The following is a 25,316-nucleotide window of genomic DNA, read 5'->3' on the forward strand; positions in this document are numbered from 1 at the left end:
AAAACTTTCCACAGCCAGCTGTAACTGCAAGCCCATCACAGATACAGCTGTGGAATGAATGGGATTTACCACTGCATCCTTCTCTTAATCTCCAGGGGATTTCTGCTCACAGTCTGACTAGCTCACCCTGTTTCATCACAAAGCAGCTCAGTAGAACTGTGAGATGGCAGGGTTGCACTGGCAGCTCTTCCAGCCGAGCCTCTGGGAGCTGCAGCGGCTCTGGCAGAGTGACCTGCAGGCCTGAGGTTCCTGCTGGACTCCCTCCACTTGCCCTCCTCCAAGGGCTCTGATGGAAAACCACAGCTCAGTCCTTTGGGCTCATAACTACACCCAACCAGCCTGAGAGGGTTAAAGACAGGATGGAGAAAGGCAGCCAAACCATCAGGATAAACCTCTGTTCTCACTACTGGTTCTGGAAGAATACCTCACCTGAAATACACACTCCCAAGCTTCTCCTCCAGTTTCTGGAAGTGATGGTTATTTCAGAAGAAATCAGTAAATGTCAGTGTGCATAAAATATGGGGCAGATCAAATAAAGGTATTTCAGTATTAAAAGCCATTAATTTTGCATGACATACATTTGAATTACAATATTATTAAATTCCATTAAGCTAAAATGATATATTTAAGTCAGACTTCAGAGTGCTAATTTCATAGACCCCTCCAAGCTGTTCCTGCAAAGGTGTTAAGGGTAATTAACTGGCATTTTCTCAGTAATTCAGAATCTGCAATCAATCAAAATGCAGGGCCTGAGTGATTGTAGAAAACAGTAACACTTAGTTTATTATGTAGTACATTTTCATTCTGATTGTTTTATGATGGGATCAGCTACACTTTTTCCTCTGAATTTATTATGCCTACCCTTCAGCCAATTAGTTTTTCTCACTTTACTTTAACCTAAAACCTGGTGAGTTTGTTATATATATGTGTAAGTTTGCCTGTCAGTTATATTGGTCATAGACCTGCAGGACAGCATGTGTTTAAACAATTAGGAACCCAGTATTGTCCAGAAAAATGGCAACTTTGCTTTCTTAAAGCAGTGTTTCTTCTTTAAAATATATCAAGGGAAAAAAGAGAGCAATGGAAAGCTATTCCCCATAGCTACAAATGCCTGGCATGGAGGGATGCCCAGAGCAGGTACCAGCTGGGGAGTCCTGGTCTCCAGCTGCTGGCTGTGGTACCTGGATGGGCCATGCCTCCAGACTGTGCAAGCACTGCCAAATCAGTTGTCACCAAGGCATTGCGATAATGATGAAGCAGAGATATTTGATCTTCATATTCAAAATCAAGCATAGAGGTAGTATTCCCACAGAAGTTCTCATTTACTTTTGGAACTCAATCCCAGTGCTTTGGCACATGTTGACTTTACAGCTAGTCTCACAGGGAAGGAGACTTTAAAATTATAGCCATTTAAGTGGGTAGTTTGCTGAATGTTACTGGTGTGGATAACAGTAGCAGGCCTCCAAGATGGCCTGATGGGAAAGTATAATTGACTTAGCCCATTTTTGTTTCCTAGCCATTTAAACCTGCATCTGGAAATCCTTCTCTAATTTCACAGCTGTGGTGTTGAAACATATGGGGTTGCAGTGGAGTTTAATCAGTATTATAAAAGAAGATGGAAACTCTGAAGCAAACCAAACTTTCTCAAGAAATTTACCCATGTAAAGCCATAAGAAGGACAATACTGAAAGACTGCTGCTGTTCCTGAGAGCGTTGGTAGGAATTATTGTCCCAGTGTGATAATGCTGACTGGACATTGCGCAGAATTGTTCAACCACAGCACTACAAACACCTTGACTAGGACATTATTTAACGTAAATATAGTTTTAAAATCTTGTTACCCTATTTTACTAACTCCAACACTCTGGGAGCCTACAAGCCCAGCACTCAAAAGCAGCTCTCAGGTGGAACCCGGGCTCTTATTCTGTCTCTGCAATATGGTGTGCCCTGTGTGAATGCATCCAGAAGTCCTTATCTAGGCAGGACTGGGCATTGTGTCTGATTTCTCAAGGGCAGGTTGGCACATTTGGCAGATCTATAGAGAGGTCCTTTATGGTTAATCTCTACTCTACTGGCAGCTGCTGCTGCCCTCTACTGAGGGCAGAGACCACTTGGCTAAAGCATGGCGTTTGTCTGACTCCCCACACTATTATTTTCCCTTATTGATCTATAGAGGACAAAAAGACATTTTTTGATGGGGTCATAGTCTAGATCAAGAGAATGACAAAGTGCAGTGGCAGGTGGGAGACCCCATATGTCTCCAAAGTACAAGTTTTGCATACAAAGAAGTTGTCCCATCAGCTAATGCCAAAGAACATGGGAGCAGAGGATATTCAGATTTTAGTTTGCATCACTAAGTGTGGTCCCATTGGGATACACAAAAACCCCTGAGATGACCAAAACAAACCCCTTGACTTGAAACAAGTGTTGTTTTAAAGGTAGGCTATATTAGTTTTTGACTCAAGTACCCTATTTGAATCTGAATAATCCTAATGATCTCACAAAGTATCTGCGAGCACAGAGTTTGGCAAGATAAATTGAATATATTTTTTCTAGGAAGCTTAAAGAGACATGATATTCAAAGAAGTGACACAAAATTGAGATTTTGCAGTGTTCTAGGTAAATGTTAGATAAACATGAGAAAAAGCAGTGTTACCCTTGTGATGGTTGCAGTGATGTAGTCAAAAAATGACAAGTGATATTTCAGTCAATCTGTCATAGCACCCCACAGCCTTATTGGGTTTTTTCCCTTTAAAAAACTGTGCCAACATATATTTCTCTTTCTTGGTCCGAAAAATATAAGATTATATAGAAAGAGATGGATAGAGGACACGTATTTCCTTTAGGATGAAAGAGAAACACATAAGGAAGTGGAGTAATAAAAAAATTTTGAGAAAATGAAGTTAGGAACAGATGTTGCTGTTTATTTTTATTTCTGTCTCCCCCTCCCTATGATTACAATAAATTATCTCTTTTTGCAATGATTAGGGAAGAAGGGGATTACACCAAGGTTAGACAGAAGCATCAGGTAAAACTGACTATAACTCCACTTAAATCCTCTATTCAACATTACTCCAAGGTGGAATTAAAGCTACTATGTAATCTGGTGCTTTAAATGAGTGAAGATATTAGAGAAGTGCACTGTCTTTAGACACACTACAGGAAAAATGAAGAGAATTTTCTATCCTGTGTTTGAATTCTGGTCTGAATTAACTGTATCATCATCACATAATTGCCTATTTTATGTTGGTTAAGCATGAGAAATATGAAAGGCAAGTAAGGATTCAGAGACGTTAAAAGAGGTCATGTCAAAAAATCCAGGGCAATTCCACATTCTGTGCAACTGACAGTATATAAGACATTTATATTGTTGAAGAGAAGGTTAGCTTGTCTGAATCATTCATAACTCTTTAAGAGTAATACCAAAGAAACAATTTAGTTAGCTGCATTTTTCACTGTTCATCCTGTTTGCCTGCCTTTTTCATATTTGAACTTTGAAAATTAAACCAGACATTTTTACAGCAGACTTTTAGCCCTTTGCTCCAAGTGTGTTTGCAATGTTCCAGAGTTTAGAAAAAGATCCCAATCCACTGCTCCTTGCAACAAACACCTTAAGAATTCTAGGCTAAACAAAAGATATTTATGTTATCTTCTAATATAAGCATAAGGATCAAATAACAAAAAGTAAAAAATACTAGGCACAAACCTCTGTGTTAACATGATTATGACAAATTGTTTTCCATCTTCAGTAACATTAACCATGATAAATACACTGGCTCATTATGAGTTTCCACTTTGGAAACACTGCTGTCTTAGAATTCAAATATATTGTCGTTTTGTTTGGAGGGATTTATTTTCTTTTTTAATTTTTTTTTTCTTTGTAGTCAGACAATTCATGTTGTTTGTCTGCCCTGCAAAGGAAAACCATGAAGTTTCAGCAAGGTGTAACTGAGAGGAGATGTTCGGATCTTGGATAGCTAACAAGGTCCAAAATAAAGGAACTAAACCCAAAATTATTGGAGCATCTTCACCTAGCCTGAATCACTTGGAAAATCTTAAACAGGGCCAAAATGTGTGTGAATTGTCACGAGTCATGCAAATGCATCTTTTAAGAGGTATTGCTAAGTTTCCTTTTAATTTATGAACTATTACTTCTCACAAAACCATACGACAAATGGCTTTTTACTTTCTCCTCCCATAAAACCATACAAAGCTTTTTGCCAGGCTAGCAACCATTAGCAAAAATGTTAATGTTAGGTTTGTATTGTAGGAATCTATCTCCTGGGATATAGATACAGTAGCATGATTTAAAGCTTCGCTGTAGTAAGGGTCTTTAAGTTTCTGCACATGCTGCAATTTTAATAGAATGTATACATTCTTTCTGAACTCAAATGTTTTTTTGTATTATACTTCCTCCTATAAAAAAATGACACATATGAAACTGTACTTAGAATCCTAAATAAGATATGAGAACTTCATTATACAATTCTCATACTTTAAGGAATGATTTTCTTTAAAGTGTTTCAAGCTGAAACTTGGCACAAAAAGTTCTAATTTGGGAAAGTCTGGGATGCAGAATGGTTTTACAAAGTCTCACATAAATCAGTCTTGTCATTTTTTAATTGCTTTTACAGAAGAGCATGACACCTATTTTAGTACCTTTTCTTGTTCTCTTGATATTTGCCAAGTCTTAAATAGAAATAATTTATTTTTCTGAGTTGTTTTCACAGTATTTTCTTGTCAGTTTAAATCATTTCACCTTAAATAGAAAGTTTATCAAGTCACAAATCCTAATTAGTACTTGCTTTTCTTCTCTCAGAACAAGCATATTGATGAAAGTTTCAAACTAATTTAGTGATGTGAAAAGTGCCAAACTGTCAGATGTAGAAGCTAAAATAGTGTGTTTGTGCTGCGGATATTTTATTTTATTTTATTTTATTTTATTTTATTTTATTTTATTTTATTTTATTTTATTTTAATTGCAGTTGGAGTTTTCTCCAGCGTTGTGCACCACAAAGGCCTGTAACTCTGGCAGATGTGGGAGCTGGTGACAGGGATGAGGCTGGTAATGGAAGCATGCTGGCACATCTGGGCAGCATAAAAGATGGCCTGGAACAGAGCACTGTATTTTAAGTACATCTAGGATATTAGGCTACCTCTCATCGGACTATCCAAAATTTTGCTGAAAGGAAAGAAAAACACACTGGGGTAAAATAATGTTTGATAGAGACTCATTGCCAATATACAGCAAAAAGTTCAACTTAATTCCCCATGATTGAACACAGGGTGAGCTACTGTTGAGACCTCTTAGCCAGAAACTGTCCAAAAAAATGCTCCTCTGTAAATCTAATTATTCAGTTATTTTCACAAAGGCAAAATAGTAGGATATTGATTTTCTCAATTTTTCTCCTACCAAATGAGCAACTTTTGCTCATTTCTTACCAGTTCAGTAAAGAATATAAACCTTACTTCACCTATCTCTTCCTGATTTATTTTTCCTTCTTTAGGTTAGGAAGGCATTAATCTATGCATTCTAAATATCTACATCCAAAATGATTAGCAGTGGACAGATTTCCACAGATATTTTTAAGACAAAGGATGGACCTAATTCTTCACCTGGAATTTTATTCATTTTAACTGTAGCTTGTTATTGTTTTTCATTACAAACAGTACAGTACAGAAAGAGCAGACTCTTCCATTTCTGGGGCAAGTACATACATTCTCAGTAACAACCACTAGAATTATGTGAATTAGAAAATATGTGCCAGTATACCTTAAGACCGCTGGTTTTATTTTTCATTAAATTTATATTCTCTTGCCAGAAGCATTTTCTTGATAAAAATAATTCAAATCCTTTTGGGGATTCTTTTTTTTTAATATTCTATTTTTAGATTTAATATCTGCCACAGTCTGTTCAATGTCACTGTGTTAGCACAGGAATATGGCTATAACATTCTTGCATGTGAAACTGTACATCAGGCACATTTTAACAGATTTATGTCATCAACCCCTACACAGTATTAATCATTCTTCAAGGTCATTTTTAGCTACCAAAGTAAGAGCCTTAGTAAAATTTCCAAGGCAGTTTTCAAGCCAGGCCAGTTGCAAGTTTTCAGGTGCAGGGGAAAAAAATAAAAGAAGAAGCTGAGGAATTCACAAAATAAGTTTCTTGGCAAAGTAACCTTAAAGGTCTGTGATGGGAGACTAACCATTCATCAGCATCCATGCAAGCTGTCTCTGTTATGAAAACCAGGGCACATTTAAAGGAAAAATAAACAGATTTATCAGTCTGATTGCAATTTTATGAAGTACAATATTGAAAGACTTCCTCTGTCTGTTGCAGACACTGACAAGATAAACTAGACATGGCTAAGGTGGAATGTGTCACTTCTGTCAGGTGCTATGATAAGTATGAAAAGCCAGGTATGCTTCACACATGGATTCCAAATAAATTTCAGACACAGTTTATGTTCCTTTATTTTGTTTTCCATGTTTCATCATTGCTGAAGCAAATCAAAGAGACCAGATTTTGGGATGTTTATTACCATACCAAATGGCTGAGGCCTGCAAGTATGGAAAATCATATCAAACTGTTGGGTTTATGTGAGACCATGCTGACATTTAGCAAAAATATTTAAATTATAATTGCTTGAGAGTTACTGTGCTTGCTTTACATTCTGGAGAACTTGGTAACAGTACAATGCTGGTTTCTGGGTCAAATTCAATTACTAAGGCTGTGCAGGGATGAGAAGCAGCCTAGAGAACAATTACACACTAGCATTTTACTAGCATGTAGGTACCGAATATCAGCTGTGGAGTGAATTCAAGAGCTGATCAAAGCTCACAATGTCACTACATTAAGTTTAGGATGACTTTTTTCATAAAGAAACCTTGCAGATATTGTAATTTACATGTTCTTTAGGAATATGGAATAGAAATATTACATGTGAGGATGTCTGCAATGAAATCTTTTTCCTCCTGCTTCTTCCTCTGCTGTATTTTACTCCCAGAAGCCCTTTTGCTTGAAAGAGACAAAAAATATCACATTAAATAGAACTTCTGATATTGGAATGGCTTCCTAAATGACATATACATGGGCAAAAGAGAGGATGACATAAGAGATAGACCACATTTGATCCCCTCTTTGCTACAACAGTTTGCATCCCACAAGTATGGCTAGGCTTCCTTTATTAACTCACTAGTAATTTAAGTGTCTGTCACACCTAGCAGCTATGTAGGTAATCATAACTTATGTTTTTTAGATCTGAAGAAAGACAGAAAGAAAGACAGAAAGAAAGACAGAAAGACAGAAAAGAAAAGAAAAGAAAAGAAAAGAAAAGAAAAGAAAAGAAAAGAAAAGAAAAGAAAAGAAAAGAAAAGAAAAGAAAAGAAAAGAAAAGAAAAGAAAAAGAAAGAAAGAAAGAAAGAAAGAGAGAAAGAAAGAGAGAAAGAAAGAGAGAAAGAAAGAAAGAAAGAAAGAAAGAAAGAAAGAAAGAAAGAAAGAAAGAAGAAAGAAAGAAAGAAAGAAAGAAAGAAAGAAAGAAAGAAAGAAAGAAAGAAAGAAAGAAAGAAAGAAAGAAAGAAAGAAAGAAAGAAAGAAAGAAAGAAAAAGAAAGAAAGAAAGAAAATGTAAAAGAAATTGAGGAACAAACCTCAAAATATTTAGGGGGAAGTGCAATTAAAAGAGAAAGCTGATACAAGAAAGATGTAACTGATCAAGCTGTAAGGCAAAAATATTAAAGGTGACAGAGTTTACTGTGATTTGTTTTCTAGGTTCATCTCTTTGTACTCTGTTTACTTGTCCCATGCTCCTCTGAGGTAATTCATGAAACTGAGCTCTTGAATGTTTGCCTCACTTATAAAAAAAGTCGGAATCACTGCCTTTGCTTTGATGTGCTGTCTGTCCTCACTGCAGAACTGGCAGGCATCCCATAAGCTTGCCCTGATACTCAGCCTGCCTCAGAGACAGGACATGAACTGCACAGGAGTTGCTATGGGCTCTATGTTCAGTACCCATCACTGACACCCACTCTGAACTGAGCTGATATCAAATGTGGATTATTTCCATTGTTTAATCTTTCCTTCATAGCAGCCAGTGTTACCTGAAGATGCAGTGCTCAGTTGGTTTTATTGCATGAGGCACAAATAACTGGTTTGATCCTGGAGGGTCAGAATAACACCCAATGGAATATGAATAAAAACCTAAGCCCAGAACACAGCAGGGCAGGGGAAGGAGTAATGAAGTTCTGGTTCAAGACTGACTCCTGTGGATGGGAAAGTTGTATGAGACATGATGTTGAGAAATCAGACAAAGTATAGATTCCTTTGCATTTAGTACATGCATGCATTTAGAATCTTAATCTGAAAGCTGAGCGTCAGAAATGTCTGTGTAAGAGTAGCACTTGGTGGAACAGCTAGAAAAAAATTTGCATCTTTTTTCTAATGTATACCTGGAGTGTACATTGTTTTGTGGGAAGAAAGTTCCCTTTACAAAGTCCAGCTTGATTCAAGATTAAATACTTCAGCAAAAGAAAAGTAACATGCCATCTGTTACTATGTAGGAATAAAGAATGTCACATTTCACCAAATAGCCACTGCAGAGATTTTTGTACTGTGCTTATTAACAGCTTGATAGTGCTGATTAAAAAATCATAAAGGGAAATAGAGATATTTTCTAGCACTCAGGAGAAAGAACAGATTTGATTTTATTCTGCTACCCAGCCAACATCTTCAGATAGGGAACCATTAAAGAGTGACCTTCTAATGTCTCCATCTGCCCACAATAAAACAAACCTCCCCTGTAACAGAGCAGTTGACTGTGTTATTACTTTATAATAAAGATCATGGCCATTTCTCCCTATTTGGTGGATCCTCAGGTATGAAATCTTGGTTTTGCCCTCAGGACTTGCTATTTATGTTCTTTGATATTAGATAGCACCATTGTTATTCATACATGACTCCACAGCTAAATGGATTGGAGAATGGAAAAAAAGAGGTTTTCCTGTAAATAATGTCATTAGTTATGAAAATAAACAGGAAAAGCAGAATATTGGCAGACTTAAACTATAAACAGAGAAAATTAAAATGGTTTCTCTTATAAAAAATTGGCACTTCGAACTAGCGAAAAAACTTGAAATATTTAAGCAAACTTTTCTCAGTTATGCACACTGATAAAAACTCCTTTAAGCCTAAAAAGAAGAAATTAAAATAAGATGGATTCAATGAGCTTTATTTCCAACTCTGGTAACTGACTGAACACCTTATGTCTATTTTCTATTATTAAAGGGACTGCTAAGAAGACGATAGAGAAGAGATCAAAGATAAGAGGCAATCTGATGCTCATAGATAAAAATAAACAATAAAAATGTACCTTCTGGAATCATAGGGTTGATGTCAGTAACCCCACTACCCTGTGCAAAAATCCTATTTGATCAAGGCTAGACTTCCAACCTTGGTTTTTAAAAGGGAGAAATTATTTTAAAGGAATAACATAGGCATTGTGCCAAGTGCACATTAAATACAGATGGGGATTCCCATTTAACTTCTGCTTCAGCTGCAGAAAGCAGGCATTTGTGATTCAAAAAGTAAAGAAAGTTTGTCATTCTTTGAAGATTGGAAGGTATTGGAATATGAATCCCAATATTACCAGTTAGATTGTGCCTGGGCCAGTCTGACCCTCGCTGCTAGGCTGAAGGCAGCAACTGTGATGTATCACCGCAGAGACACCTTTAGCTTGCTGATGGTTTCAGCTGGGCACTAAACAAGTCCAGGCTTGTTAGAAACTCCGTTTACCTCAGGAAGAAGACTTCAGGAGAAGGTGAAGAGAAAAAAAGGAGAGGATTCTGCTGGAGGGTTATATCCAGTGGTTTATTCCATGGTTACAGAGGTCTGGATCTTGGGAAGAGCTCCAACAGAATAGTCCACTGCATGGCCGGACCTTTTAAGCTCAGGGGGAGGGGAGGGGACAGGTGAGCCACCAACCAGGTGAGGGGGCAGGGTCTCAAGGGACGAGGGACACCTAGACAGGCCAGTGACCTCTGGGCCTGAGGGGCATCCTTTGAACTTCACCAACCACACGACGCCTTGTTGGAATGTTAAGCCTGATTGACAGGACTCACTCAGCAAGGGGCGAGGGGGAAGGGGAAGAGAGGTATTGCCACACCTGGGAGGTGACCTGGAAGTCTAAAACAGGACATTACAACACACCGCAACAGGAAGGAATAGGGTTTATTTGTTGCGGTCATGTTGAGAAAAATTATGACAAAAAGAGCACATAGTGAATGGGATACAAAATAAGATTTGGGCATTCTGTTTACTCCTGAAGCACAGACAATCCAATAAGCAGAAAGCTGAGAAACAGTTCTAGGAGAAAGCCATCATCCTAATACAATGATCAATTGAAACATACTGTGCTCTAAGCAGCAAATTTAAAAGTGAAAAATAGGAAAAAAACCAAACCAAAACAAAACAAAAAACATTGTCAAATCCTTCTTAAGGGAAGTCACTCACTGACCCAAACCTGTATGAGACTCACAAAGGTGGCACAGGGCCCAGGTGCTGTCTCCTTACTCCCAGTATGCCGGTGCATATGCCTCCCTCTGGCTTGCTCTGAAAACCTGTCTTTGGCTTGGTCTAGGTAAGAAATGTCCCTAAAATTCTCTGAATTCCAAACAATCATTTTTGCCTCAAGCAACAGTCCATTCCTGTCTCAGAAGTACTACTAATGATCAGAAGACGATGAAATTTAATTTATGTTCCCAAGATATACGTGTTTTGGCTGATATGAAGGATATAAAGGGGGCAGTTTTTCTCTCTGTTCATGACCGTTATTTCTTTTCTTTAGAGTTATTCCAGAATTTTAATTAAACAGGAATATACTCAGCTGCTGGGTAGCAGCCTCTAACAGCTCCAATCCTACTCTGAATGGAGCCAGTGCATTTGTGTGCACCTCCAGCCCCTGCCAAGGAAAGTGGGGGGGCTTAGACAGGGTGGGGGCAGCAGCTCCCCCTGACAGTCCCCTGATCCTCCCCAGCAGGATCCAGCTGGTGGAGCATGTGGCAGAGCCCCTGGCACAGCCATCAATTACTTCCAGTGTGTATGACTATGATTAGCTGTTTGACTTCTTGTTAAGCAACACTCCCAATATCTGTAGGCACACAGTAAGCAGTTTGGAACTGCTGATTGCTCTCTGATTTACGAGGGGTGGTGGAGAAGGATGAAGAGAGACATAAGTCTCATTTCACTGCAGTTTGGGAATCGGAAGCAAAACGTAACTAACAAGGAAACCAGACAGAAATTTAGTTGTCAACCCACAATACACACTTTTCACTCTTTGGGGGCTTGTCTTTTACTCTCTTTCTCTTTTTTTTCTTAAGTAATTAACACACTATTTATATTAAAAATTTCAGCTAAAAATTAGAGCATCAATGTAGGGAAAAAACTCTCCCGATAGCATTCATACAATATCACATCCAGACTAAGCAACACCAATATATAATAAATGTAAATTCAAAACACAGTTCAGATTCATGAGATTTCCAGACCAAACAAGGTTAAATGTACTTGGAAGAAGTTCAGCTACAGATCTGCATTTTGGACACATGTCCCTTCATAACTTCCCAATAACTTGCTCATCATTTTTTTCTCAAATGATGTTTCCAGATCAACAAACTTATCCTTCCCTGGGATCAGTACTTTCCTTAGTCTTGCCTTTTAGAAAGTAACGCTTTTCCTGTCTATTTTATGACACTAGTAACACTCTGTGCTCCAGCTCTGTATTAATCTTCAGAGAATGTTATTTATTTTACAGTATTGGCACAGCAAGAGACTTTCCTCTGCTTTGGATGAGGGCCCCTGGAGACAGCAGACACACCATCAGCACAGTGCCAAAATAATACTGCAGCACATTCAGCCTAAATTAGCATAAGATACTGAGATAACGCCATTTCTTTTTCTTCTGATACTGCTCATATTGATACATTATGTTATGAAGAGCAGACTGAGATCATAGTTTTCCTCTCCTGTAAACCCCTAACCATACTCTCCTAACTTTCCTAGCTTCAGGCCCTCAGCAGAAGTCCTGCTATTTCCCTCTTGGCTTTGCTGCACAGGGCTGTGAATCATCCTACATAAACTGCACAGGCATGCAAAACTAAGAATTTACTTGATTTGTCACTTACATAATATTGTAGTCCTGATCTCACAGGGAGTCTGGTAATTTTATATTGAACTAGTGAGAATACTACTCTCCTTATAATTTGTGTGAGAAAATTTTCTAATTAGAAAACCTAATTAGAAAAAGTCTTAAGTTGAATTTTGTACCTGAAAACAGAAACACTGTCAATTTTTTGGCTTTTTATGAGAAGACATTTTGAAAATTGTTTTTCAAAATGTATTTTTGGAGTTTCAAGACTAAGAGTAAATGTAATAGCTCAGTGGTGAAAGGCACTTCTTAGTAAGACTGACAGATTGGAAGTCTTTAACAATGGGTGGCATCTATCGAAGAGAAGCTTCTTTTTCCTACAGCTTTAGTAAGCAGAGCTGCACAGACACTGGTCCCATGTAGGCTGGTTTTCTGGATAGACACCTATACTAATTTTTATACCAGATCCCTGTAGAAAGCAGTGTGAATGAACATATTCTATGTTTTAGGGCACACTTCCATTATATTCCATTAGCTAAATTTATAGTGAATTTAGCTAATGGGATATAATGGAAGTGTGCCCTAAACTTTTGTGCTGCCTATAAAGTAATGAATCAGTATTTTTTTTTCAGATAATCCCTTAATTCTACTCTATTTAAATTTTTAAAAAATCCTGCAATTCCTAAAATAAGTCAATGAATAATTTCATGACAAAGTCTGAAGCAACCTGAGTGACATCCACTCCAGAGCTCAGACATAATGCAAACACAGTTGCGTATTTTATCATATTCTATCATCATCAATTTTCACACACACTTGGCAAAATGTTAATGATGTTTTTGAGTCCCACGCACACAAGCCTGACATCCCCCATCAAAGACAAATCCCCACAACCATTTCATGAGGAGGGCTCAGTTTTCTTTAAAAATGTCATTCATTACTAGGGGTAAAGAATTTGTCATCCACCTTTTCTGCAAGATTCTAATGGTTACATTACTTACATGTAAAACACATGGATTTATGTTGGGGTGGGAACATCACTCACCACACTAAAGAGGATTAAGACACCTTTTAACCTTCCCAGTGAAGCTGTACAGACAAGCACTTAAGGGTACCTTATTAAGAACAAGGCTAAGTGTAATTGAGCACATTACTGTGTTTCAGTGCAGTCTAGAGCATTATGGTCTCAGCCACCAAGACAGTTCCTGCATTTCACTTTGTGACTGGCAGTGCAGAGGGCTAAAAGTGTAAGCTGATGTCACTCCTTTTACATTAATATATTTCTAATGTGTCTGCTAGTGGTATTGTCACAGCACAGCAGTTTACTAGGATAGGTGGTATGCAGAGAAATTCCACCACCTCCAATTTTGCTCTTAAAAAATCTTAATTCCAAGTCTTACATCAGCCATTGATATTTAACATGACTGATACTGAGATTTTGATGGTTAACAGGGAGCTTGTGTGAAAACTAAAATGCTCTGATGACCTCAACACTAACATGGACTTTTCAGCCTCTTTTCCCCTTGTTCCCAAGGGGAACAAACTAGTCTACAGCAAACCCAGAAAAAAAAATTGCATGTGAATAAACACAAAGTAAGTCCATGCCATAAAAAATAACCCCAAACCTCCAAGTGCAGTAAAGACAAATCCAAATTGTTTCCTCAGCACCAGAGCTAAAGATGCCTCCCTCCCCTTTCCCTCATGTATAATAAGGTGCAAAGTTCTGCCTGGAGCTTTTCCCAGTGCCATGGAGTCCACAGAGTGGTTTGCATTCACCATAGCTGAACTTGGACCACTTTTTCTCAAACAGGGGAAATAATATTTCTCTCCTCTGCCCCACAACTAATGTCCATGAAACTTACAGAAATTCAGTATTCATTTAAGTAGACAGGAATCCGAAAACTGGCCATTAACTAAAAATTTACTAAAGAAGTGCAAACAAATGCACCCACACATCCCAGCATTTGCATGAGCTTTTATTCACAGCATGGCCATGTAAATCTCTTTTCCTACACAAACAAACTACAGAAAGGATATGAGATATGAACAGTGAAAAATCAGATGAATACCAGTATTAAGAGCACTTTGAAATATATGAAAATTAGACTATAAACTAAAGCCACATGGTCACAACAGCTAGGGTAGATACCAAGGTTTTGATTGATGCTGATATACAGAGCGAGTACAAATTTTATTTCTCTTCTACTCTTATTTCAGTTAGCTGAAATACTTCTCATCAAATACCAGTTCACAGAAGTTTTGAGCTCTTTAGATAATAAGTGTGGAAAAGAAGCCCAAAAGAAAAAGCAATACTCCACCATGTGGCATTGCATGAGAACAGGCAGAATCCTTCCTCAAGTCAGCCTTTTCCAAGTCTTACACTGATTTGCAATACAAAGTGTAAAATCATAGTGGAACAGAGCAGTTTTGTGGAATCATATTCTGACACATTTGGAAAAAAATAAAACCAAAAACAAACAAACAAAAGGGCATTTACCAAATTCAGTCAATTTCACCAGACTGTGAATTTGGGAGGAAAAAACCCTTTTGGCTCACTCCCTAACAATGCAGTGCAGGTACCTAGAATGAAATAGTCCTCTATTTGAAATGACTACTTACACATTTAAATATTTTATGTAATGCTCAAAAAATTAGAGAAGCATTTTATTGGACTGAAAATATTTAGTGGAGAGATGAGAAAGGCCTTTAAGGAAAAAAAAAATTCAAATTTCTTTTCATTCTCAGGAAAACTGTTGAGATTTCAAAAATCTCCTTAAACTGAATTATTTTCCTTTGAACTCTTTATGAAAAAATCCCCAGCTTTTTATCTTTTTTTTTTTTGTTTAAAATCCTTCTTTTCGAGTCAAATTTCCACATATCAATCTTGAATTTTTAGACCATTTTCCAAAGTGTGCTCCAGAGAAAAAACAAAACAAGTCTAACCATAATTAATTGCAGTAATAATTTTTGCCTGGGAAAAGACAGTTGCTATACTCAATTAATAGGAAGATATAAAGTTATTTACAACAGCTTGTCCTCACATTCCTCATCATAATATGGCACAACCACAGATTTACAGGATAAATATAAAACAGTAATGGATATGGTGATGCTGGTTTCTATTTGGGGATCATTTATGACAATGGTTTTACAAAACAGCCTTTGAAGTGAGATAGAAATAACCACAACACAGATGGCTCCAAAACTAATCTGTGAGCATCTGCATATTTTGGTAAGTACTTCAGAAATACTACACGGGTAGAAAAAAGGATGTGCAAATGCACTTAAATCTTTAACACATGAATATTTTTCTCTACCTCAGAAACCATAGAACTGTCCATAACATCAATCCTTTGGCCCAGTAAACCAAGAGCTCAAGTTTATTTAATGTCTAGCTATAATGAAAAGATTTTCAATTCAAAATTTATCAAAAGACAAATTTTCAAATTTTATCTATGAAACAGGAATTATCTTCTCAGAGAAAACTAGAAAAATATGGGATTTAGTAATAATTAATTTAGACATAAAGCAGGTCACTTCTGCTTAATTCAGGTTAATGTCAAGAAAATCATAACAAAAGTAGCTATCAGCACACCCCATACATCATCAGTGCAGACTTAGTTTTAGTCACAACATATAAAATTTCTTTGAAAGGCAGAGGTCCTGAGCTGCTTCTCTGGGGAGAATGTAGATACACCAGAGGTAAAGGCAAGCCCAGCTTCACAAACACACAAGCTAAGACTGAGAGGCTCCATAACGAAACTAGGAATACCTACACCAACTGTGCACTTTTTGGTTTGGGATTTTTTGGGGGGTCATTGTGGCTTTTTTTCAGCTGAGGGACAAATGGCTGTCCTTCTAGGAAAGTGCTTCATAAAAACTGGTCATCTGTGAGCCCATGTAGAGATGACCAAAACTCTGGAGAAAAAAATGAACCTTCAAACATATATATTAGAAAATGGCATTATCCTGAAAGAGGGTCAGATGTCACTGGTTTGTTATCTATAACAGAAAAGGAGCTGATCCAAAAATTTTATAGTGCTCCAAAAAGTCTCACTTTTCTGATATTAATATTCATGTTTACTGATGTAGCATAAATTTGCCTTCTCTTTCAGTCCAGAATTTAAATGTTGATTTTACTGAACTATACATAATTTTTAAGCTATCCATGTGCTAACACATCTATTATAAGGAAATAAAAGCACAGGCTGTGACTTAGCACTGGGAGCTGTAGCCTTCTCTTTGAAAACAATATGACACTGGCTATAGCCATCTCCCTGAATGACTGGGAGTTATTCCATACTAATTTTGACAAAATGCTTTCAATGAAATCTGGGACCATACTTGCAATTCCACTGACTGCTGCTCTCCAAAGTCTCCATCAGGAGCTGCGTGTGCTGGGCATGGAGGTACCACAGTGAGCTCATGCCCACTCAGGATGGCTTTGCAGGTGGAACTGAAATTTATTTCTGAATTCAACCTTACCTGCAACTCAAGTCAAAGCATTTGATAAAATCTGCTTCTTCAGTGTCCAATCTTCACACTCCTAATGTGAGCCTCTAAGCAACACAGTACTGACAGATTGGCTCTTAGCAGAGCCTCTGAAATACATTTCTCCTCACTCAATTTGTGCAGCAAAATGGAATCCTGCTTTTGAATGGGACATCGTATTTACAGTGTATTAAGAATATTCTTAGAGAAGTTTCTACACACCAAAGGCACCAGTGAAAGAAAATATAAAGGAAAGAGGAACTTGGGTAATAATGAGCAAGAGAGCTTTGAAGGGAAATAGTTATCCCTGTCTTTTTAACTGTATTCTTACTAAGTACCATACAAATGTAGAGACCAAAGGCCACAGCTTAATATTCTAATCATATGAAAACCACTGAAATAATCCATAAAATAGGAAGGTATTGATAGTGAATCTTGTAACAAAATTATTTCCTCTGTTTGTAAGGTTTCTTTGTCACATACTAAAAATTGCTTGTTTTACTCACCTTCTGTACAGAAAGTTGTTTTTATAGACAGATTTCTCAAGTAAGTTCTTTTCCAAGTTCATCTGTTTCTGGTTGTAACAAAAACATTCTAGCAGCAATGATACTCTATAGACTCCATCACAGCGTTTGGGAAATGGGAGGAGATCATCTTGTATTCAGTCTTATGGAGCAGGGGTTCTTAAAATGGGAAAATTAAAGCTTATTCCTTCTTTGCATAGGACAGCTTCAGGGGAACTTGAAGTCATGGCCAGGCTGCAATTGCTTTTACTTGCTTAACATCAGGTCAGTTGAGTGGCTTGGGACAATATTTACAACTGATTTCAACCCAAGTTTATTTAATTATGTGTAAAGTCATGAAAAGCAAAAAATCTTGAGCTGTGTCTGTAAAAAACTTATCTACTGACAGTACTGAAGAAGTGCAAAGCTTGATTTTCAGTCTTATTTTTTATTCACATGAATCCAGAAGATACTTAAAACAAAGAAGATCCTTATAAACAAAGCCTACTGGATACTGAAGTCTCTCAAACTTTATTAAATATACAGAATTTCTAAAAGTTAAATAGCAGAATAGAATCAACATTTTGATTAGAATGAAACTGTTTCAGTCCTTCCATAGCCAAAAGTAATAATCATCTGAGAGCATCAGATAACATAACCTTTTCACAGCAAAGGTCTGTACTGTCTGAGGGCTGGCTGAGGTTGGGATGCTTCCAAAGGCAAACTGTTTACTCAGAGGCAGATTTGATCATGGCTCATGTTTTTCCACAGGGCAGCTAGCTTGCTGAAGGCCTTTAAAAACCTTTCCCTAGAGCTCATCCATTGGGCTGTTTGGGCTAAGTATTTAAAGCAGTAGCAAAGTGCCAAGTCAAAAGCAAAGAATTTGTTTCTAAGAGAAGCAAGAAAAAGACAAAGAACAAAAGTTAGCACTGCAGACTATTGCAAGCTTCAGAGAATATAAAACAATTGTTTTAGAGACAGCTAAAAATATCTTGTAAGACTGCTTGCTCTTCTGCCAAAGGCATACAATACACTGAGAAACATTTGCAGAATCAAAATATTTATACTACAAAGTAGCAGTTTCTACTTTAGAAAGTTATAGCTGATTAAGTTGGAACTTCATGTTCTGTAATAAGGACAAAAGAATATCAAGCACGGCCGTAAGTAAATATTGGCTTTGTTACAAGCTTATTAAAACAGAAAAAAAAAATCCAGCAATTTTTTTTCTCTAGATCACATTTACCTTGGTGTAACTATCAATACAGTTACAGGATAAAATACAATTTTACTTTCTAACTGTCTTTTTGCTGTGTGACATGAGTGTACTAGAATGCACCCTGAAAAAAAGAACAGAAGGACTGTTCTCTCAGGAAGCTTTATAAATGATTGTTCTATATACTCCAAAATCTTGTCTCAACTTAAAATTCAATATAACTCTTCATCTGTACTTATACAAATGAAGCAGGAAAGGGAAAGCAGAAACTTAAAGGTTTATAGAGATCAAACTTCAGAGAAACTTTATTGGAAAGTGTCAAGTTCAGTTCCTTTGTTAATTATAAGCATCAGAAAATCTTGCCTTTTTATGGGGAAAAAAACCAAAGACAAGTTATTTAAATCATGATCAGAGTGAAAATTTACTTTTGAAAATCCAAGTTTTCTAGCCATATTTAGCAAATGTCAAAACAGTATTTACAGCAACATCAACAGTGCAGCTCTGAGGCTGCCAATATTGCCTCCAACTGTGTAAACCACTTTTTTCTTCCCTCTTTTTTGAAATCTTTTCTTCCCTTTCCCCTTCCAAAGACACAAAACTTAGTAGGAATTTAACATGTTATGGTATTTGTATCACTGGAGAAACAACTTGTTCAGCAATCATTAATTGCCAGCTCCTGCATTTATTTTTAACTGCTCTCTTTTGTTGTAACCCAAGAAAAAAACCCAAAACATGATACAAGTGGGTGCCAGCCAAACTTTTGTGCCAAAAATAAACCTGCCTCTAAGTAAGACCCAAAACTGAGACTATTGTAGGCTTTCAGAAAAGACTAATCATCAACAAAACAGTTTGCACAATTTGCTGAACTACAGTAAGCAATTTCCAGTAAGAGAACAGTAAAGGAGCAGAAGTGGAAAAAGAGCAAAGTGCTGAAAGCATTTATATTGTCTGTTACTTGATTCATTACTTGCAACTTCACTACTTCCCCCTGAATGTCTTCCTTTGCATGCTGATGAAAAGGCAGAACAGAGTAAAACAGACTTTTGGTGCTACAAACTGCTTCTATCAACTGGTGAGGCTCCACTCTGCAGATGTGCTTCCCCTTCCCTTGAAGAAAGGGAAGTGAGGTACAGTGAGTATTAAGGAATAAGAGATCAAGTCATGTGAATCAATCTTTAGTTCATCTGCAACAGTAACTGCCTCCATCCTTCTCTTCACGTTGGCATCATCAAAAAATATCTGTGCTTGCCATCCTCCTGTCTGTCTCTTACCCATCCATCCAATTTGTCCCTCGAGTCACTACCTAAATATTCATATATTTAATATATATATATATAAAGGGGGAACCTGCACATAATTTCTGACAAAATTATGTTTCAACTTTCAGCCTACCTGTGTACTTTAAGTACAGCAGCATGGGACTTCTGTGCCATTCTCTACAACCATGAACACACCAGAATACTGCCCTCAGCTGATCCTGCAGCATGGTGTAATACACTACAATCATCTGACTTCTCAGGTTTTATCACAGCACAGGACAAATGGATAGAAGAGCCAATGCCTATGAAATTGCATGGAAATCAAGTGTCAGGATCATGACACATAGAAACACAACAGGGACAATTGGTGCTCACCTCAGGACTGGTCAGAAACTGGCTTCATCTCAAGATGGAGTACACTGAAGAGCAAACACAAGAGGACATCCTGCAGTTTCTGCTACTGCAGGCATTAGCTACTGAAGTGCACTTTCTTGTAAGTCTTCAAAAAGTCTTAACTTGGCTCTTTATAGTGCCATAACTTTAAAATGTCTACTGTGTACTTACATGCCATCGAGCCTGTAAGCTGGTAACTTTGTCTTGGCACATCTGGAGCTTTAAAGAAGTATAAATGACATTAATACACAAAGTGAGCCCTAAGTATTGTCAGACTTGAAATTCAGAACATGTTCAATGTGAATGGATGTTATTAGAAGGTGTAAACACTTCTATTAAAATGAGCTAATAGCATCAGAATTAATCACTACAGCAAAATGTTTTATCACCTAGGAAGAGAGATAAACAGCAAGTTTCCACATTCATGCTGTTTACTTACAAGGCTTTCAAGGAGCTGATTATTTCTTCTTGGTACAGGTAAATCAATACCAAACAGGTAAATCAATACCAAAGCCATCACTGCCTCCTACCTTGGTGAAACACTACACACGCTACAGTTCTGCCCGGAGCTCCTCACAACTGAAAAGAGCTGCAACCAAAAACTGAAAACTTAAACTCAAAAATTTCTCTTTTAAGCCTCCTGGGAATTCACATGAATTTCCCAGAAACCCAAAGATAATCCTACTATACTCATGTAAAATCAAGACACTGATTGGCAAAGATGGATTTATAGTAGCATGCACTGTAACTACCAACTGGCTAATGCTAATGTGGAACAGGAAAGCAGACAGAGAAGTGATCCATGTGCTCCTGTAATTACATTCCACAGTTCTTTTGTGCCTTGTTTTCCAGTAAAAAAGCCAGGAAGATATTGCTTCTATCACTACTTTAAAAGATCCTGCCTTTCAAACTGCTGGTGCACATATTCACACAAACACCATCTGACCTAGCAGAGCAGACTGTGTAGTAAAGAAAAAGAGATACACATTTTCAAAACAGGGTTTTATTGAAACTTATCAAAAACATCTGAAATGTAATGCAGGGAAGACACTTCAGATCTTAGTCCTTTTCTTTTTTGCTTTGGGTTCTTCTGACAGCTGAGATAATTCACTTTCTTCAACTTCATCACAATGCTTTCTTTTCTTTTTCTTTGACTTTTTATGGTCACTTTGGTAACCACTGGAGTCACTGGTAGGCAATACAAGTTCCTGTTCTCCTTGTTTGTCCTTGTCCTTATCTTTTTTCTTTTTCTTCTTCTTCTTTTTGTCATCACATAATCCATTCACAGCATCAGCACCTGGCTCTCCATTTTCCCTCTCAAGGTTACCCATCTCATTTAAAGGCTCTTCAGTGACATTATCTTCTCCACAGTTATTCAGGCCATTTTCCTGGTGTTCAAGATTTTGAATTTCATCCCCATTTGTATTTTCAGGGACTGCAGCAGATTTTTTGGGCCGCATGCTGTAAACAAATATGCAACATAAACTGGATTAGACACATGTCAGGGCACCTCACACAGTGAAATGTCAAAATTTGCTAAAACACCAAGCAGACAGAAGATAAACATTTATTAAAAACAACAAGTGGAGAACATGATACTCTGTGTTACAGATAATTAGAGTTTAATACTCTCAGGGTAATTTCTATTACCTTACTAGCTTCCTTCTTACCACATAATAAATATTCTCTTTTGAATCTTAGCCTAAATTTCTTCTCTAAAGTGCCATACAGACCATTTGGTAATTCCTTTTTTCTAGTGCTCATTCATCCCCTAATTCATAACTACACATTGTGCAGTAATGATTTTTTGGGTTTTTTTAAGTCATTCACAAAAACACCCAGCTAGTGGCCTATTCCGTCATATATGAGGCACACTGCTGATTTTACCAAGCAATTACCCTACTCTAATTAAAACAAAAGTGATGCCCAAAAAGTTTTAAAAAACCCAAAAAACTCCACAAAAACCCAACAGATTTTCCCCCTCCAACAGCTACCTTGCAACCAACAGCACTGGAAAAATGTCCAAGACAAATATGGAAAGAATGCAGTTAAAAACCATGGAGGTTTTTATGTCCCCAGAGGCACTGAAGACAAAACTGCTAACTTTCACTGTAAGTCCACTGAAATGATCCAGAGCATCCTTCCAGATCAAAAGAAGAAACAAACAAAAAAATGCTATGAATTTGCCAGTAGGAGTCATATTATACATTTAATCAAAACCACGCTGAAAGAAAAACATTGTTCAGTAAATGACTGCTTTAAAAGAAAAACACAAATGAACTCTTCGGAAGACAAGATTTCTTGCAAGGTGCCCCATAAACTTACAGAGTCCTAAGGAGGAAGTTCACACATTTTCTCATCTTTGAAATTCTCATGTTTTAGCAAGTATTTAAGTCATGTATTTGTCAATATACAATACATATGCATATGTTTGTGTTCAAATGTCAATGTAAACACTGTGTTCAGGACCCCTGGACTGTTTGCACTTGAAAAACCCATGCACAAAGCTACTCTTGAACACCTGGGTGTGCTATTTTGAGCAAATATTATATATGCAATCCACAATTAATAGGTCAACATACTCAGATTTTTAAAGCTCAAGAAACACCTAGCTTTATTTTTTCCAGGGAAAGCTTCCATGGGAGTCTTGAACAGCAGAAAGTTTAGTTAAAGACAACATATATATATATATATATATATATATATGTATATAGTTATAGATACACTTATATAGGGATTTGTGTAGAAATAAGAAAGCTGAAAGACTAAGATGTAATTAAAATCACTTAGCTTGCAAAAAACGTATTAAATCAGTTAAAAATATTCTCTGTTACAGCACCATACCTGCTTTTAGTGAGTCCTCCTCGAATGAAGAACACCCCAGCTGTATCAGAATCCAAGTGCAACACTTGAAATTTCAGTTCATCCCCTATTTTTAACCCCAGCTCTTGCCACTGTACAGGGGACATTTGTTCAGGCTTGGGGATAGATGCATTGAAGCACCCATGTATCAGGCAGCCAATGTGACTAGGGGCTACTTTATTAATTACACCCTAAAAAAGAAAAACAATGTCATGCAAGTCTATAGCAAAAATCAGCCCTTTCAATGCAAACCTTTTAAATATTTAGTTTCCCATATGGAAAATTTGCAGTAAGAGTTTACGTACAAGTTAGGAAGTCAGTTTATCTAGCAATAAGTTAATGCTCCTTCATTAAAATCAAAGTTAGTCCTGTAAACTCTTCATACAATTCCTCTGAAAATACAACTGAATTGCAGGAGAACAAGTCAAAAGGTGGGATTTAGCTACAGGGAATACCTGAATAGAGTAGGTAACTCTTTCCTTACACTTCAGTGATTGACTTTGCTTTGAAGCCATTTTAAGTCTGATTTATTTGCCTAAAATGCTCTTCAAGCTGACACAGCAGTACTCAGCAACTGAAGATAAGGAAGACACATAAAAAGCTTCTAATTACTTTATTCAGTGGATTTCTGACACATCTGCCTATGAATCCATATCCACCTTTGTTTTACCCGTATAATTCATGACAGACACTGAAAAAATTTCAATTTTCTTCCTAGGAAGATGGCACATTCACCCTGAAACACAATTATAAAGACACCACCTGGGCTGCAAGAGGTATGGCACAACCATGAATGTAAGCCAGCTCTCAACATGCTTCACCCACAAGTGCTGAGCAAGGGTTTTGACAAGCTCGAAGCTGTTCTGTGATCCATACAACGCCTTTACTGAAAGGCAGGCTTCAACTGGATGTACTGCTCCTAAACATCTGCGTTCCTAAACGTTCCTGTCACTGTAACAAATGTACCTGGTTGAGAACTATGTATTCTTCAGAATGGAAAACCAGTATGATATATGCAGTTACGATACACTATTAAACGAGCAATCCCTATGATACAATGGTTTAGCTATAGATATTTACATGTAAATTCAACAAACCTAGAGGCAGACACAACAGACAAATTACAGTAAAAAGTACTAGTACAGACTACTTCAATTTGCTATGAACTACCCATAAACGAATAAGCTAACACAAACTATGTCTCCACCTAAGCCCCAGACCACCTGATGTTGAGATAAGCCAAGCTTTGACCACATAATGAAAAAAGCCCATCCCGTGAGACGCCAATGCGTTCGCATACCACCAGCTTCTTCCCTTTCTTGGGGCTGAAGATGATGAAGTCCGCCTCCACGTCCAGGTGGATGAACCCCTGATCATCGTAGATGTCGCCGAGCTCCCCCACCACTTTGATGTTGTCGTACGCCACGGGCACGCCCTGCAGGCTGGAAGGACAAGAGGAGGGGCCCCGTTAGCAGCCGGGCCGAGCCGTTCCCGGCCCCGCCAGCTCCCGCGGTCACCTCTCGGAGTAGCGCAGGAGCTCCGCGTCCAGCTGCGCGCGGATGCCGGAGCGCTTGCGGCCCAGGAAGCGCGGGGGCAGCGCCACGTGCCGCCGGTGAGCCGCCGCCACCAGGCACGAGTGGCGCCGCGCCACCAGCGCGCGGGCCGCGCCGAACGAGGGCGCGCCGGCGGCGGCGGCGGGCGGCGGCAGCGCCGGGGCGGCGCGCAGCTCCCGCGGTACGGCCATGCACGCACGGGCCCGCGGCGCGCTGCGATGGCGTCAGGCCCGGCCCTCCGCCCCGGCGAGCCGGCCGCGGCAGTGACGGAGTTCCGGGGGGGTGTGCTCGCCTTCGGAGGGCGTTTCGTGGCGCGGGACCGTGTCATAGTTTAACTCTTTCCAACCTGTTTTACATGTCGGAATCACGGAGCGTTCTGAGTTGGAAGGAGCGTCGAGTCCGGCTCTTACGGGAGCGGCGCGCAGGGGGATCGAGCTGCGGCGCGCTGGGAGCGCGGCCCCCGGAGCCGCCGGCGGGAGCCCCGGGACCCGCACTGAGCATCTGCTCCTTGGGGCAGGAAACCTGGCACCTGTGAATTTGTTTCCATGAGAAAGTTATCGTATTAAGAATAAGAATAGTTCTTATTCTTAATATTATTATTTATAAAATATATGAAATATTATTTATTTCACGTTATCCTGTTATTTAATCCACTATCTGAATACGCTTCATTTACTGACTGGAAGCACACAGGAGAGTTTCATCGTTGGAAACTTGTGAATTGGCCTTGTGAATTTAAATTGGGCATTTGGTGATCCAGGCAAAAGACACAGTGACGAATAGTGGCGTTCTTCACATACAGCAGTTTTAAGAATATAGAATTTGTTATCTGTTGCTAGACCCTAGATGCAGTTTGTGCATATGGTGAGAAATGTCTAGGTGCATTTAATAGCCGCAGAC

At 38.3% G+C, this 25,316-nt stretch overlaps 1 protein-coding gene across 1 annotated transcript; it reads right to left on the reverse strand.

Moving 5' to 3' along the window:
• Positions 1-20,988: 20,988 nt before the first annotated feature.
• Positions 20,989-24,675, reverse strand: POLR1F (RNA polymerase I subunit F). Its single transcript, XM_005480850.4, has 4 exons — positions 24,381-24,675; positions 24,164-24,305; positions 22,846-23,054; positions 20,989-21,462 (listed from the first exon to the last, which is right to left on the reverse strand). Exons 1-4 carry the CDS (start codon positions 24,605-24,607, stop codon positions 21,054-21,056), a joined length of 987 nt encoding a protein of 328 aa, XP_005480907.1. The 5' UTR covers positions 24,608-24,675; the 3' UTR covers positions 20,989-21,053.
• Between the last annotated feature and the right edge of the window lie 641 nt (positions 24,676-25,316).

This window comes from Zonotrichia albicollis, chromosome 1, assembly GCF_047830755.1.
Source record: "Zonotrichia albicollis isolate bZonAlb1 chromosome 1, bZonAlb1.hap1, whole genome shotgun sequence".
In the NCBI taxonomy this organism is placed as follows: Eukaryota; Metazoa; Chordata; class Aves; order Passeriformes; family Passerellidae; genus Zonotrichia; species Zonotrichia albicollis.